Genomic DNA, 18,551 nt, shown 5'->3' with positions numbered 1-18,551 from the left:
GATGCTCAGATATAAAAATGACTTGCCAAAAAACTGATTCAATTTAAAAGATAAATCTCTCAGATAAATATATGAAACAAGATATATTTTTTTCTAAGTATACTATATATTTTAAGCTTTTTTACTTTTATTGACTTCGCGTTAATATATTCTCTGTGATTTAAGTCTCGCCTTCATAATAAAATTTTCGAGATTATATATTCATGATATAGGTGTCGCTCTAAAGAGTTCTTAGTAAGAGTTTTGTTTGAAAAAATTCTCTTTGTGGTCGGTCTTTGCTGAATAGCATTGGCGATTGTTCGCACTAAAGTTATTATATAAAATTAATTTAATAAACATTCGCGCTTAATAGTTTGTTAAAATTACAGATATAAAACATTTTAAAAATAAAATTAGCCAATTTTAACTGGGCATTTTCCTAACTGCCAGCAAAATCTCGTTGAATCAATTATTTTTGCCTTGATGAATTGATATCTAGCTTCATACAACCAGAGTTGTTAAAGTAGCAAGCTACTTGTAGCCAGAGTTGGGCAGTACCGCGAATACTTGTATCTAAGATACAAGATCCTTTACTCAGTATCTTTTTGACATTTTTATTAAGATACTAGTTATCTAAGATCCTTTATTCTGAAAAGAATCTTGTATCATTTTCATTTTCTTGACAAAAATTACTACAGATTCTTTTTAATATTCATGTTTAAAATATTACATATCAAAGTATATATCATATTTCTTCGAGAATCTTGTATTAATTTCCTTATTTTTTTTCCATCATATTTTAAATATAATGACAATCAAAATTAGTTGGAGAATTTACAACTCATATTAAGGTAGATAGCTAAAAAAAATAACAATATCAAAACGAGATAAAGATTATATTTTATTTATAAATGTAACTCGATGAATATCGTTGCAATTTTATGTAACATTTTTTTAATTTATAGAATGATTAACAATCATGGTAGTAAAATTTAAATTATGGAAATAAGTTCCCGCTAATCAAATCCAAATCTTAAAATTCTATATGGAAATTTTTTAAAAATAAAAGTTAAAAAAGACAACGTAGCTAGATGTAAAATTTGTATAAACAAAAAAAGATAAATGGTTAAACACAAATTTTGTTAAACATATTAAAGTATATTATTTATGTGTGGTTAAAAGGGGCATAGGTTATCTTAAATATTCAAGTTTATAATATTGCTACCTTTATTAAAAGTTGCCTAAGGTGGCATGGGCAATAGATTTTAAGAAAATATTTTCCTATGATTTGAATATAATGAGGCTTTTTTGATATCAATATCACATCCATATTTTAATGGATTGAGTCAGATGATAAAAGCAAATATTTTCAAAATATATTAATAAGAGAAGCCCTAAATTTAGAACCAGAGTATATACAAGTTCAAACTATAACACCGATAGATTTAACTTATTATTAAAAAAATGCTGATTATTTTTCTCTCAGTGAAATAAATTTTTCTGAGTTCAATAATACAAATAACATTGAACTTGAGGTTTTAAATTATATTAAAGAAAGTCGAAATACATTATAAATGCTTAAATTATCCTTTCATTAAGGAAATTTTTTATAAATATAATTCAGCTCATTGAAAGATAATTTAGTTTTGGCACGATGTTAAGTAGGCCAAAAAAGCAATCTAATGATAAATTATTTGAAAAATTTGATTATCTTATAAAATAATGAATATAATTTAAATACTCTTTTGCAAATTAATATTTCAACTCCCATTAAAAATACCAGTCTCCCTTCCCTATCTTATGTAATAATGGGGTATTTATTAGTAATATTAAATGGCCTGATTATTATAATTAACTCATCATTAAATATTTTATTAATTATTGTAAATATTCATTCATGTTATATGCGTATTTTATGTTCTTCACAAATAAATAATAAAAACTGTAATTTATAAACTATTAATTGATAGTGATAATTTAAAATATCTTGTAATGATCTAATTAGGTAAAAGATACAAGTATCTTCTATCTTGTATCCTTTTGATATTTTAAAAAAGATACTGGTATCTGTATCTAAGATTCATTTTAACAAAGAATCTGTATCCTAGATTCTTTTTTTGGAGGACCTGCCCAACTCTTAGCGAGCTATCTTTTTTGGTAGCTATAGCTAATAGCAACTACTTTTTTTGTAATTATTTAATTTTTTAGCGCACTTTTTTTGAAGCTACTTAGCTACTTTCAAAAAATATAATGAAGGTAAGTATAAACATGAAAATTTAAATATAAAATCATAATTAATTATAATTTTTATGATTTATTAATTTATTTTGATATTAAAATATATTTTCAATTTTTAATTTATATTTTCATTTTTATTATAAACCTAAATTACGTGTTAATAATTTAAAATGTCATCGCCTATGGATATCCAATTCGTTGAAAGTGATTCAGACAATGATATTAATAAAATGGAAGATAACAGGGAAGAAAATGTTCTTAATAGCTATAATACAAATTTCCCATTCTCTTGATTTGAAATTTTTAAAATAAATATAAAAACCAAAACTGGCTTCAAGTTTATTTGTTTAAAATCTAAAAAAAATATTTACTCAAATCTATCCAGTTATAACCTCAAGAAACACCTAATGATAAATTGTCATTTTTTACATTCTAATAGTATTTATTATACAAGACTGTTCATGCCAATAGTTTTAAGGAAATGTAGAAACATCTAAATAATTTTGGTATAGGCGACTCTACATCCAAAAAGACTAATTCAATTCAAACCAAATTAATTAATAATACAAATGCCAATATTTCTCAGAAATTGGCTAATAGTTATTGTTGATTTTATCATTTATACAGTTCAGCCAATGTCATAAATAAAATAGCAGATAACTTTAAAGTATATATGCACCACGGAAGATAGTTGGACACATAACACAAGGTAAAAACTTATAAAATGCAACAAATTACCATAAATATTTATTTTAATAATCAAAACTAATTATATTTTAATATTTATTAATGTTAATTTTTATATATTTACTATACAATAACCTTATAAGCAAAAAATAAAACAAATTTGTTTCTATTTTTTTTATAAAAAGTGGCTAATAGCGCGCTACTTTTTTTGACAAATAGCGGTAGCGTGCTAATTTTTTTGATAAATAGCGATAGCGGTAGCGCGCTACTTTTAAAAGGAGCGAATAACGACTCTGCATACAACCGAACATTTAGATCGAGAAACAAACATATGGATATAAGTACCTCATCTTTTCTTCAAAATTACGAATCTATTAATAACAGCCTAATCGAGGAAGATAAAATATAATAAACTAAATAACTATATCTTAACCCCAATTGTTAACATTCAATTTTTAAAAAAAAAAATAATAGACATTTTCAAACTAACCTAGAGATTTTATTTTGAAAAATATATTAGAAACTTTAAAATATAATTATGACTTTCTTGAGAACTCAGTGACCCCAACTATATTTTGTTTTTCGTAGAAAGTGTTATTTTTTTATCCTTCATTTTTTTTTAAACTTTTTCAATTAAAAATTTTGGGTTATTATTTTCAAACCTTAATAAATTTCATGTAAATATTTGGAAATTTTTTTATATATGATCAAGTTTTTAACATTGCTAATCAATTAATCATTAACCGAATTATAGGAGTCAATATAAACAGGGGACTCCTAGCACTTGGAAACGTAATTAATGCACTCTCCGAAGATTCCAAGAAGAAAGGGGAAAATGGTTTCGTTCCTTATAGGGATTCAAAATTGACCAGAATTCTTCAGGGTATATTCATAGAATAACATTTATAAATGAATATTTTGGGAGGTGTTGGAAATACAAATATAAAAGTAATCTAAAATCTCGTTTTCAATGAAGATTCTTTAGGTGGAAATAGTCACACTGTTATGATAGCTTGCGTTAGTCCTAGCCTTTTTAACGTTGAAGAAACCTTGAATACTCTAAGATACGCAGATAGGGCAAAAAAAATCAAGAACAAACCTGTCATCAACATTGACCCCTACCAAGAGGAGTTATCCAGACTTAGAAACAGAGTTTTTAAATTAAACTTCTTTTGATTAGCTTAATAATAAAAAATATAATATCATTTACATGATTATTTAAATTCTCAATATTTATATATAGGCTGGGGTATATTCTAATATATACTGCGATTAAACTATTATTTACAAAAAATAATAGGAAAAGGGCTTGTTATAATTAGGGACTCTATTCACATCTGCAAAAATCAAGTCAAAAAAATTTGGGATGTTTTTTGGAGTTAAATATTATATTGCATTTTATAATCAAATACATTATCTAATTCTTATTCGTCGTTTAGTGGCCCTTTTATAGGTTTACCTCGGTACACTATTTTCTTTCTAATTGCCTTCATTTGTGTCGTGGGAATGGCCTCGGATCAAACCTAACTTTTTCATGTCATATCGCACTTTCATCTATCATATCTTTGGTCGCTCTCTAGGTCTTGTTCCCCCAGCTTTCAGCCAACTGCAACTATTCAAACAAACATCTTTTGCCTTTTATTTAACATATCCGAACCATCTCAGTTTATTTATTATTTAGATATCACCTATTGCTTTTATCCCATTCCTCTATCTCAGTTCCTTGTTTTTCCTTCTCATTAAGATATTTCGCATCATATCCATTAGATAATTCTCATCTCCGTTTTTTCTAATTTGACTTCTTGAGTCGCCTTAATTGTCCATGTCGCTCTGCCGTAAATCATACAACTTCTCACACAGCTTGCATAAACCTTTCCCTTCAAAGCATGAAAGACATTTTTATTTATAATTGGAGACATCTCTAAAATTCTTTGAAGCATACGCCATCACTATCAAGTAACGCCTCCATCTACGCTAATATAGCATACCAGACTTATTCCATTAGATTTGGAATAAAAGAATATTTAAATAATACGTTTCTTATTTGATTTATTATCTTATTATTAACAATTCTAAAACTCATTTTCCATTCATTTTTTAATACATATGGGATATTCCATTGAGTGAGAAAGGCTCGTTGACTTTTATCATTATAATATTTAAATATTTTAAAATTAGACTTGCCTGTAAATCTTAAAATGCACAAACACATCATACCATATGAAATATTTATAAATTTCTAAAAATCCTTCAAAACATCAAGGTATTTATTAATATCTTTAATAAATTCTCTCATCACCCTAAATGCAGATTGATGTTAAGTTTGACATAATGCTATTTAATTCCGAACTCCTATAGGTAGAGCTAGAAAGGACATTATTTTGAAGCATTGAAATATTTCATTTTTTATTGTGTTTTTTTCCTTTACGAATTATTCAAAAAATAAAATACAACTCTATGCAAACCTTTTCATACGTTCTTTTCATTTTTTTGGTAAGATCATCTCATATCATTTCAGCATTTTTAATACTGATCAGCTAGAGGAAATATACTTTAGTAGACAATATTTTCATATTAAGTATTTGAAAAAGATTCAATTTTTTCCTTGTTCTTAGATCCCAATAATAAACCAAGTTTATTATATCAAAAAAAATTAAAAACTATATACAAAATAAAAATATAGTAAAATGAGGTATTTTTGAAAACGGTGAATGTTTGAGTTATTTACATACTAAATCGGTTTACTTAGAGCTATTTAAATATACAACAATTAGCTTGGCTTCCGCCGATTAAAAAAAATAGGCTACAATATTCTACGTTTTTTATTAGTTAGCTAAATAGCTTTAAGCGTTTTTATGGTTTTGCTTATTAGCCTTTGCCTTCTTATTTTCATGGACCATAACAGGCTTAAATCATTTAAACACTCTTTTATTTTTACCATCTATCTATATTCATTGTCTACTTTCCATATATAAGGTCAGAGAATTGGAGGAAGAGATTTCACTGTTTAGAAACAACAAGGAACTCAAGGACCATAAATCGATTAATGGATTCGATGAAGTTTATGCCCAATCACAGCAGGATAACCTTTACAAGCTCAAATTAGAAAAAGTTGTCCTTGAATTTCAAAACTCTTTGGGGCAAAATATCGCAGTAATTTATTTTCCTTGTTATACCCATCTTTTTTTAAAACAAATTTGTACACTTTTTAAACTAATTATTATCTTAGAGAGGATACATAGTAAATTCGATAGAAAACATGTATAAAATGCTATAAATTGTTAGGATATTGATATTTTAAAAACTCATATCTATTGAAATAACGCACTATTTGCACCTTATGGTGATGAAACACAGTATAATAATTTTCTGGGACCTACATAGGTAGAATTTTTAGACTTCGTCCCGGGCAGAGTTTGGAAATTTAAATACAAATACCTTTTTAAAAAAATGTCTCTTAAATATAAATACTAAATACCTACTAAATATTTTCAAAAATATTTAAAACTTTGACGAATACTTTTTGCAAGTATATTTTTTTACCTTAAATATTATATATATTATTGCAGCAGTAGATTATCTAATGAATTATGTAATATTTGCAAGTATAATTAATATCACCATTTTGCAGAGCATATTATAATATAGGATGAAATCGCTCCATTTATGATTTTGGTTTTATTTTTAGGCGCAGATATTACATTTAGCTTTCACTAATTGATATTTTTGTTGATATTTTGAAAAAAACATCAAAGCAAGCGTATATTTGCCATAGCGAGCTCGCTCTGAACTCTAAAAGATCATCATTATGTCCGATAAATCTAAATAAAATAATATATATATATATACATAATAATTATAACTTAATAAAACCGTATAATTGTAATTTAATTATAAATTTACATAATAAAGCTTAAATTTTATTATAAAAGTGTTTCCAATAATTTATAATTTATTTAAAAAATTTAAGTTAGAAAAATATTAGCGCCTTCGATTTTCGAGGCGGCCTCTAAATCGATTCGCTGTCGCTAGTATTTGCAATGGTCCGGTCGGACCGACAGTCCGGTCCGATCCAAGTCGGTCCCATCATGCTCTTGGGTCCCATGGGAAGGTCCGGTCCCATAACACGGTCCTATGGTCCGGTCCGATCCGACCGATTAAAAAAGATAAAAGTTTACTATACTATTAATCGTTTTTTAGTTAATGTGCCATGTACATGAACACATAATACATGATTATTTAATGCCTAACACTTTATAATATCTCATTCACCTTTTACTTTTTATATTCTTCCGTTTCAATATTTAGTTAGTATTTTACTTATAAATTAAATGGATGAACATGAAATAATAACTATTGATGAACCACAACCAACACTCATCATTGGGAAAAAATTTAGCAAATTCTTTACAGGATGTGAAAGATCTTTATAAATTTTTCAAAAAAGATAAAGCTGGGAAAACATGTCAAATATGTCTACAAACTTTCAAATTCTTCAAGCACAAGTAAAATATGCATATAATGAATAAAAACTTAATCAAATAAACATACTAATTTTATCATATTTTAGCTACTTTGAGACGACATTTGTTTCTTAAGCATAAGAATGTTACACAGGAAAAAATATTAGTTCAGAAAGAAATAAATTTATCTACAGATTATATGTATAATAGTAAAATTATAACTAAGCAAAATAAAAAAATCAATAAATACATTGCTGAAATTATTATAACGTCCTCTATCCCCCTACATGCCCTATAAATGATAATAAATTTTTGGAAATGATTGGTTACATAAATCCAAATATTAAAATGTTCACTTATAATACTTTTAAAAAAAATATTCTAAACAATTACTTAAATAAAAAGAGTCAAGTTATATCCATGCTAGCTAAATTGCCAGGAAAACTGGCTATAACAACAGATTTATGGACGTCTGTTCAAAAGCTTCCATATGTATCTATAAGTGGCCATTATATAGATGAAACATGGAAAATGAAAGAAATAATTTTGGATATTAATTATGTGCCGTATCCTCACAAAGCTGAAAATATATATAAATGCCTTACTGAATTAATTATTGAATACAATTTAAAAGAAAAAATTATCAGTTTAACAACTGATAATGCTGCAAATAAGCTTTAAACTCAGTATTGAAAACTTACATGATTCCTAACCCATTTGCATCATATGGCTGTATGGCACATGTGATAAACATCATTTGCCAGGATATTCTGAAAAATATAGATGAAGTTATTGTGAAAGTAAGATCAATTACAACAAACATATCTCAAAGTCCTTTATTACTTCAAAAATATAGAATATTACTTAAAGATAATGGACAAAAAATTCCAATTGATGTTGAAAGCCGCTGGAATTCAACATATTTGATGTTGGAGAAGGTTTTATCAGTAAATTATCTATCTATATTTTTAATAGGATTATATATTTTTTATTATTAGAATTTTGAGACAATAAAAACTTTTTGTTATTTTAAATATGAAACATTTGGTAACATTGCCTTGACTAATGGTGACAAAAATAAAATAGAGGAACTAATTCCTTTATTAAAGCCATTCTATGAAACCACCTTGGGTTTGTCTGGATCCTCCTATCCAACCATTGGTTGAATATTTATTTAATTTTTTAAATAGTTTTTCTCTTATTTAGGCATACGTCTTATGCTAATGGAAAATATACAAATACATATTGAAAATATTTTTACTTCTAATTCTTTCCCCTCTTTTATTGATGCACCTTTTACATTGAAAGTCACAAAAAAAACTAATCACTATATTCATACAATTTTAAGTATGGAGTCCTATATTGGGAGTCTATTAGACCCCAGAATTAAAAAAGTTATTCCTAATTATTTATAGTATATTACAAAATTTCTTTTTATTTAGGTTCACATGTTTAATTTATTAAATACTCATGAAAATTTTATTCAATTTAAAGAAATATTTGAAAAATATGCAAGCACTTTATCAAGTGGCATAAAGTCAAACAAAGTATATAAAAATATTTATTTATTTTATTGATCATTATTATTTAAGGAAATATCTTTGAGGGAGAGAATAGCCAGGGATAGGCTCATGGGAACTGGGACATCAGGAGAAAGATGATAATGAAATCCAAAGCTATTTATCTGATATTTTATATCCGATTAATTCTAACATACTAGATTGGTGGGAAGGGAATCAATATCGATTTCCAATTCTAGCCAAAATAGCTATGGACTATCTCCCACAACAGGCTACATCTGTAGCATGTGAACGGATATTTTCCAAAGCTAGTGATAAAATAACAAAAAAACGAAATAGAATGAATCCGAAGATGGTTCAATCTATGATGACACTTGAATCTTGGATTAAAAATAGAATAATTTTAGATTTTTTAGAAGATAATTAAAATATTTATTTGTATATAATTTATTTATAATCAAATATCTATCGCAATATATATATACATATAAAACTAATTAATTATGTAAATCAAATTGATTTAAATTGTATTCAATAAATTTGTATTAATATTCTTTTGTAATATTAGGCATGTATTGTGTATAATATAATAAAAATGATTTTGATATAATTAAAAATATTGAAATAAATTTAATGCTAAATAAACTTTTGTGGCTTGATAAAAAAATTGATGGGACCGGACCGATGGTCCCACGGTCCGGCCTCATTTGACTTAACGGTCCATCGGTCCGGTCTTATTTTAGAAAAAAGGGACCGGACGGGACCGGACCGTTGCAAACACTAGCTGCCGCCAACCGATCGTTTTAAATAAAGAAACGCCGCCTCCGATAAGGTCGTCGGCGCACAGGTCTACCTATATCTATCTATTATGATTAATATTTTAAAACTTTATCTACTATTATATAATTGAGTTTGTCAATAAAATTTAAAATTATTTTATGTTAAAAAATCATTTAACATTAAAAATTTACTAATCTTTATTTTTTTATTAATATTAATAAATTTATTAGATTTCAAACACAAAATTTCTATTCATATTGAAATTATAACTTAAAAAAATTCGATAATAAAATTGATAAAAATTTATTGATATCTCCAAAAGCAGTCATCAAAGTTAAAATAAATTTTGAATGCAAATTGTTTAACCATAAACTACTGAAAAATCCTGACTTTCCATGATTTTAAGTAATAACGTTTTTTAATAAACTCGGGTCTGTATTAACCCCATCAATGTTTTCAGGGTTTAAACTCGAACTTGATTTTTATAAACATTTCATGACCAGGACTGATTTTCTAATGGTCAATCATACAATTTAAATATTTTTATTAATCTGGCCACATCTGGGTTTTATACATGGCTTGTGTTGCATTATATTTTTATATCCGGCCCGTAAAAACGATGATATCTTATAGCCCACTCTAGGTTGAGTTTGGGGCCGTGCCAGAATATTGCATACATTTAAGGATGCGCTTGAATAGATCTATAAAATTTTGACTAGAAATTCTCTTTAAGAAAATACCGGATAATTCAAAATCTTTTGATTCCGGTAAAACCAAAATGCTTTTGAGAAGGGCCTTGTTTGAGATCACGAAACTCTCGTCATGACTAAAAAAATGCAAAAGACACATTTTTCAATTATATTTAATATATATTAATTTTTTGCAGGGATTTCGGTTCGGGTTCGGTTTTAAGTTACAAAAAAAATAGGTGGGTTCGGTTCAGGGAAATATTTTTGAACTCGGGGTTGGTTCCGGGTTCAACTCAGATTTAAGAATTTTTGAATTGATAAAAAAAATATTTTATATTTAAATCATAATTAAAAAACTAGACATAAATTTGGTATAAAAAATTAGTTTTTTATTTTATTTTATTTATATAGTTAAATATACAAAGCATGGTAATGTATAGATTTAAAAAATTTTATTTAGACCTATTTCTTTAAATTAACAAAATCCAATATAATAATTTTTACTTGACATGTTCACTTTCATTTTCCTCAAATTAATAATCTTTGAGAATAAGTTAAAAATTAAAAATAAATGGCGTAAATGAATTTAATTGTTTTAAATTTATTAACACTTCACTTAATTGGAAATTTGAAAATATTATAAAATGTCAAGTAAATTATTAATATTTGTATTTACAATTATACAAATATCTTATATTAATTTAAACAATACACTGAACCCGGTTGAACCCGGATTCAAATAAAATTCCTGGGTTCGGTTTGGAGTTTTGAAAATTTTACAAACGGGATTCGGTTCGGTTCAATTTTTTTCCCCAAAACCCGGGTTTTATTCTTCGGGTTCAGTTCGAACCCCTGATTTTTTGTGAAACAAATAATGGATTATAAAGGGCGATATATTTAGAAAATAATTATATATGATCTTTTTTTAGATAGATAATAATTGGTATCGAATTAGAAATTTATAAAAAAAGGCTATTTTATTTAAAAAATTTTATGAATAAAATATTATGGGCTCTTTGTATTTAAAAAGGTTATTTAAAATAAATAAGAATGCGCTTCTTAGTATTCATATAATTTTAGACATCAAAAAATTATATGATTGTTTTATATATCGTCTTTTATAATACAATATTTTTTAATTTTATAATTTCAGAACGTTTCTTCTCCATTTTTATTTTTAACTTAAAAAGGTGATAAATAAGTATATGACATCCAAGTTTTTCTTCCTAAATGACGCATTTCTTATTTTTTTTCCAAGATACGTTATAAATGTTTATAAATTAATTTAAGATTAGTTAAACTAATATGGATATCGATATAGACTTTGAACATATCTTTCATAGAATTTACAACATAAATGTATAACCATCATTCCTCCGAAACACTGTTTAATTTCACATGGATTTCCTTCTTTTTTAATTGTTGTAATTTTATCTTTTGTATCAGATGGAATCCGAAATGGATTTGCTAAAGAAGGAGTTAGAATTTTATAGAGACAAAATATTGAAATTCAACGTGGAATCCTTAGAAGGAAAAATATTGAGCCAGCAAGTATTGGAAAAAGAGAGAGATGAATATATGTCAGAATTCAAGAGCCAACTTCATAATGTAAAGCCACATTTTTGTTATTAAAATTTGGTATCTTAATTTTTATTAAATTTTCTAACTCTTTTAATTGAAAAAAATGTCAAACAATGAAAGGAATTATGAACATATTTAGCAATGTATCTTTTTTAGAAACTCCGTAATTTATCTATTTAAATTTATTTGAATTTATATTTATTTTATATAGAAATTTTAAATTATTTTATAAATTTATAAGTCATTGCAGGCCGACGAAAATAATTCCATTCTAAATGGTAAGACTAACAATTTGAACGACGTCATGGATCAAGTCGACATGAACTTGGAACTCAAGTCACTGTCCCAGGCCATATCGGACAAGGAAACACTTATAAATCAGATGCAAACTAATGAAAACGAGATCCTAGCTTTAAAAGAGAGATATCAAGTATTTGAATATTTAAACAACAATTTCATTAAAATAAAATTTACGAAAATTATTATTAATTTCAGTTTTTTTTTTCAAAATTGATTTATTTCTGTAGAGTATATACTACAAAATTATTTACTTCAAATTTTATAAAAAAATATAATTTTTTAGAAATTACGAATATATAAAAAAAATATATTTTTATTTATTAAATATTGTATTTATTTTTTTTAAATACATTAATTTTTTTATTAAAAAAAACAAATTTATAAAAATTTAAAACAAATATAAAAAACAATTTAACGATTATGAAAATATAGCGTATATATATAAAATTTTAAAAAAAATGAATAAAAAAAGCAATTAAGAGATCTTCTTACTACTTGTATTGATATATGGAATCACGAATAAACACATTTATTTTAAAATTAATTTTGCGATTCATAAAATTCATGATAAAACTAGTTGGTTTTTTTAGTGCCGTAAATTTATTTCAAAAAAGAAACGTATTAAAAACAAGTTTGGTTCTCTTATTGCGTTTTAGATAAATTTGGTCGTTATTTAGCATTTGCTTTACGTTAACTTGGCACCATTAATTCAATTTTGGGTGGTTGAATTGAAAACTTGACTTAAATTATTTATAAAATTAAAAAAATATATAATAAAAATAAAATATGTTTTTTCTATATTTTTTAAATATTTTTTTAACGTGACGAGTTAGTTCCTGCGTTTATCATTACTTAAAAAAGTCATTTTTCCTTAAAATATCTAAAGACGTTAATAACAACGTTATTTTACAGCATTAGTTTTTATTAGATCTTGGTATATTATAATTATGATTTTTTAAAATCCAAATATTAAATCAAAAAAATTTTCCTTAAAGAGAGAAGTGGATGAGTTGCAAAGCGAGAAGGAAAACCTGAACATAGCTTTACTTGAAGCCCAAAGGAACAAAACGCTCAAAAGCGAACTCAGCGAAAAACGCAGAAAGCGACTGTTGGAATTGGAAAGCAAGATTATAACCATGACCAAAAAGATTGGCGATCATGACAAACTTATGAAAATCAAGGAACAGAACAAAGCCCTCATTGATAAACTCCAAACCGATATTACCGTAATTTTAAAAAATAATATCAGGAAAATTTATCATCTTTTTATATTTATTTCCCGAATTTAAAATATTGCATATTCTCACAAGTTTAGTAGCAAATTAAGTCTATCAAATAATTCATTTGATCACTTACAACAAAACTCATTTGCTTACTTGTGTGTACATAATTATTTTAAAAGTTTATTTTTAAAGCGAATTGTCTGATAACATTATTTACTATGTTTGGTGAACTTTTCTCTGTTTTAAAGCAAAATTAGCATGTCCTTTTTTCACCTATATTGATATTAAAATAAATAGGAAATTATGGTTATTCATATAATATTTAAGAACGAAGTATATTTTGCTACATATCTGCGCATTTTTTTAAATGTTAGTTTTTCTTTAAATCACTTAATTTTAGCTGTATTGTTATATTAATGCTCAATAATGTACTTATGCTTTATCTTAGCTATTCTCCAATATTGTTGTTATTCTCTTTAAAAATAATTTATCATTATAATACAGTAAATATATATTTTTCATTTATTTAAATAATTTTCAGTAAATACAATTTTACCACTTATTGCCTTACTTAATTATGATAATTTAGGTATATATTAGGGCTGTGCCGATCCACATATTTTTCGCCTATCCGATCCGATATTTCCCGATATTGCTTCAAAACCGATCCGATATTTATACTGATTTTTCACCACCCCCCTTTGAACCAAATGTAATTAAGAAATCAATATTTTTTATGCAAAAAATCGAATTATGCATTTAATTTAATTATTTATTTCTACAATTATGACTATAATTAAAAAAAAATATATTTAATAATATATCCATTTTATATTAGTATGAATTATAAAATTGTAATATTTAATACATAAAATTATAATATATTAGATTTTTTAAAATAAATATGAGAGCCTCTAGATTTTCAATAAGTTTCAACTATATGGACTATATCCCTTGCCGTACAGAAGGCAGACTCAGATAATACATCAGATAACGCATTTTGCAAAATTATCTTTATCTTTTGTAAAATATTTCTATAATTCAGATACCATATTTAAAATAATTTTGTATAATAAAATTGGCGTTATTATTTATAAAGATTTAAAATAAATAAAATTTGGGTGTTCCTTTTTATTTTTATAAAAAAAACTTTGAAAATAACTATAAATCTATTTTAAAAAAGAAATAAAATTTAGAGGGTGTTGTGTATTTGCATTGTTTTAAAAAAATTATTTAGATTTGTAATACTGTAAAATAAATAAGGTATCGGCCCGATCCGATATTTTTGGAAAACGTTAAATATCGGTGACGATCCCATTCGATATTTAACATCGGCACAGCCCTATTTTTAAACTAAAATATTGATACTTCATAGCTTTAAATATTTTTCAAGAAATTAATCGAATAATCTATGTAAAAAGTATGTATTAAATATTAAAATTGAAAATACTTTTTGATTGATATATTTTATTAATCATCACCCATTAATAGACAAGATTTTTCTGATGGATAAAGGCCCAATTTTTTCAAATTATATTGATCAATGTCCAAATATGTTATTCTAAAAAAATCAGCCAAGAAAAATAATCGTAAATAGAAAATCTAGCCTGCACAGTTAACCATTGAGAGATGGAAAAAGAAAAAAAATATGTATAATACCATAAGATCAAGAGACAACATAAATATTTATTCTTTTTTGTAATTCATAATAAAAACTTGAAATTGTTTATATATTGTAAAAATCCTTGAAAGATTTAATATGAAGTGCAATTTGACACGTTTAGCACATATATCTTGAGTGCATATGCCAATATCTGCATCTATGTCTTTTTCCATCTATAATTTTGATAAATAATGCCCAGATGAATCACTAGGGGTTTCACTCTATAATGCAAACTGACTTGCATACCCTGTACTTAAAATTTTTCCTGGTGTTGGAAGTCGTTAGTAACTTCTGGGCTAAATGCAAAACTCTATAGATTCAACTCGGCAATGCTTTATTGTATCCCTCACAGTTCTGGTTATAAAATATCTCATTTTTTTAAGTATGACAAATGTTTAAATGATGTAAAAAAAAATTATCAAAATATATTTTATTATAATTTGGTTTTTGTAATGCCTTTAATAATTTATGATCACATTTCCACCACATTCATATATATTGTCGCTTTTTCTTTGACATTTATCAAATGAAAATACGTAACCGTTGGAAGAAGCCAATATCCAAGATTTGTATCCGGATCGAATTGGTTTTTTTTTTATGAATATTTTGCAAGAATGTCGACCTCAGTATGATATCATCTGTTCATCTTTTGATAAATTATATTTAAAAATTCTGAATTGTTGAAATATATTATTCAATATATTAATATAAGGCCTAACTTTATAAAATTTATCATATTATTATATTTCGAAATTGTAATTGGGTCATTGTATTCCGGATTATGTAATATAAATATCGCTATCATTAGACTAATACATCCTTTCTTGTAGGAGTGAATGATATCCATTAAATAATAAAATTCCAATAAATCTTTTATTATCTGAGATGGTTATACATATATTAGGCCTATTCATTTGTTTTGCATAAATATTACTTTTATCTACATAGGAAATCCAAGTCTTCTTCGAAAATTAAAGAAAATATATCTGATGGACTTATACAATGCAAATCGTTTTCATATTAAAATTAAAGAAAATATATCTGATGTACTTTTACTGTTTAAATCGTTTTCAGATTTTATTATAACTTCTTCTTCACCATTGAAATGGCTTGTAGAATATAAGGTATCTGTTTTATTGCGAGAAATTACAGAATAGCTTCTTGTAGAAGATGGTTCTGGTATGTCGTCATCAGTTATATTATGAATCTTTTATTCACCAGCATTAACTGAAGGCACAACTCCGTCATTTGTTAAGTCATTTTTCGTCGCATCTTCTTAATCACTAATTGCAGAGGGTTTTGATGGAATTTTAACTATCTCTTTCTTCATTTGGTTCCTCTGTAAAAACTTGTGCAAGCGCTTGTTCAATTGTTAGAAAACAATTCATTTTAAAATTTTAATTAAAAATGAAATATTTAGATAAATTATTTTCGTAGAATTTTGATTTTTTAATTAGTCATCACGTGTAGTCCCCTATGAAGGTTGCGATATAGTACAGCCTCATGCCTGCATCAAATGCAAATCACCCGTTGATTCAAAGGGTAGACATGGCTTAAATTGTATTTTTAGTCAAGGGCGACATCAACGGTACTCAGCTGTAAAACATATAGAAGCCTAACAGCTGCACACATTCCAATCAATCTTGAACCATCAAATTTATCTCAAGTAGATGGTTTAAGATCTGATCGTATGACAACCATACCTTGGGCCCTCGGCAAATCACTCATATGGGACTACACGTGTGTCTCATCATTCCCTTTAAACATAAATTTCAATTTAATAACACAGGCAGAAATTAAAATGACAAACAAATACAAAAATTTTAAAAACTTCATATTCACTCCAGTAGTGACTTCTACTAACTAGCATTTTTCGCCTTCAACATTTATGTTTTTAAAAAATCTGGGTTATAAAATACGACTTTTCATAAAGAACCCAGAGAATTTCTTTTTATTCTACAAAAAATTCAAATAGAAATTTTTAGATACAATTATGGTTCCTTTTTGGGGACTCAATTATTGAATTTTATTTTTAATTATAAATTTATAAATTATAATTTTTTTAATTAGGTTTTATGTAAAAATTTTTTTAATAAAATAAAGAATGAAGTAGAAAAATTAGTCATCTATTATTTTCATAATTTTGATTGAATTGACAAAACAGATGCATAATAAGAAAAAATTAAATTTGAAAATGTCCAGAAGGAAGAGCTTACAAATAATTTTAAATATTTTCGAATATTTATGAACCGAATATTTGCCAATAAATCAATATAATTTGAATGAATAAATAAAAAATTATAAAAGGAACAATATATTATAATCTCAAAAATTTTTTTTTAAAGATTATTTTCAGCTAACATTTTCAAAATGACTTTTTTGGGTATAAAAAATTTTTAAAAGGGCTTAGCCCCTTTCCCCCCCCCCCCCCCCACTTCTCCCATCTAGTGACGGTACTGGTATTTGGTATAATATTAATAATTATAATTCATTATGTTAAATTTGATCTGTTTGAATTTTTTAAATAATTTATACTGTGATGGTAACGGTGCATAAATGCAGCAGTCAACTTTTGTGATTACTTATCAAAATTTTAATTATTCAAAAATGGTTGACAAATATTGATATAGTATCACGTCAATTCGGCGCGGCAACAATTCAGCGCGGCAACAATTCAGTGCAGCGTCAATTCGGCACGGCGACAATTCAGCGCTTATCGATTACAGTTGCTATTTATTATATATTACTTAGTATAAAAAAATAAGAATGATTAAATAGAAATCATTTTGAATGTTGGTCCTATTAATTATTTCTTCATATTACAAAAATCTCAATTTTATTTACTGAATGTGTAATATCAAAAAAAATAAACAACCAATATTTATACCTATTTATTTGGTTGACCAATTTACCAAATAAGGTATACTGATTAGTTGCCAATGTTATGTAATTTGAGATTTTGGGCATAGAAGAAAGAAAGAAAAAGAAAGGTTTGGACCTCTATCTCGAATCACATATTATTTTGGCTAGAATTTAAATCGACCTTTTTTAAAGACCCAGGCATGATCCAAAAAAATCAAATTGACTCATTTTTTAGATTTATTAAAAATCTTTAAATTCTATTAATCCTTTTAAAAAAAATATTATGCTTAGGCTAATTTTTTCTATTATATAAATCAAAAATGAATTAACGCACAATTTAATATATTTATTTATAAAATGAATATAGAAAATATAAAATATACTATACAAAACATGCTATTAAAAAAACTTTATATTTGTAAATTAAAATTATATGCAATACCGTTTAACGATTGTTCTAACCGTAGAGCATCTAAAAATTTCCAAATAGAGGGATGGTGCGATGATAACAGAGATAAGAATGCTCTATGCCAATCTATAGTACAAAATTGCAAAGTAAATTATAA

General features: G+C 25.9%; 1 protein-coding gene across 3 annotated transcripts in view; it reads left to right on the top strand.

Annotated features, from left to right (window-relative positions):
* LOC135922386 (chromosome-associated kinesin KIF4A-like) overlaps nt 1-18,551 on the top strand; it is an 86,456-nt gene that overhangs the window by 15,245 nt on the left and 52,660 nt on the right. For all 3 annotated transcript variants that reach the window (XM_065456773.1, XM_065456772.1, XM_065456774.1), the window contains exons 6-11: nt 3,659-3,787; nt 3,881-4,056; nt 5,881-6,057; nt 11,803-11,964; nt 12,179-12,367; nt 13,233-13,463. In XM_065456773.1, coding sequence (XP_065312845.1) covers nt 3,659-3,787; nt 3,881-4,056; nt 5,881-6,057; nt 11,803-11,964; nt 12,179-12,367; nt 13,233-13,463 — 1,064 coding nt within the window. The remainder of the gene's footprint in view (nt 1-3,658; nt 3,788-3,880; nt 4,057-5,880; nt 6,058-11,802; nt 11,965-12,178; nt 12,368-13,232; nt 13,464-18,551) is intronic.

This window comes from Gordionus sp. m RMFG-2023, chromosome 1 (assembly GCF_954871325.1).
Source record: "Gordionus sp. m RMFG-2023 chromosome 1, tfGorSpeb1-WG-v2, whole genome shotgun sequence".
Lineage (NCBI taxonomy): Eukaryota > Metazoa > Nematomorpha > Gordioida > Chordodea > Parachordodidae > Gordionus > Gordionus sp. m RMFG-2023.
The sequence above is the reverse complement of the archived record's forward strand: the minus strand, read 5'-3'. Positions and strand labels throughout refer to the sequence as shown.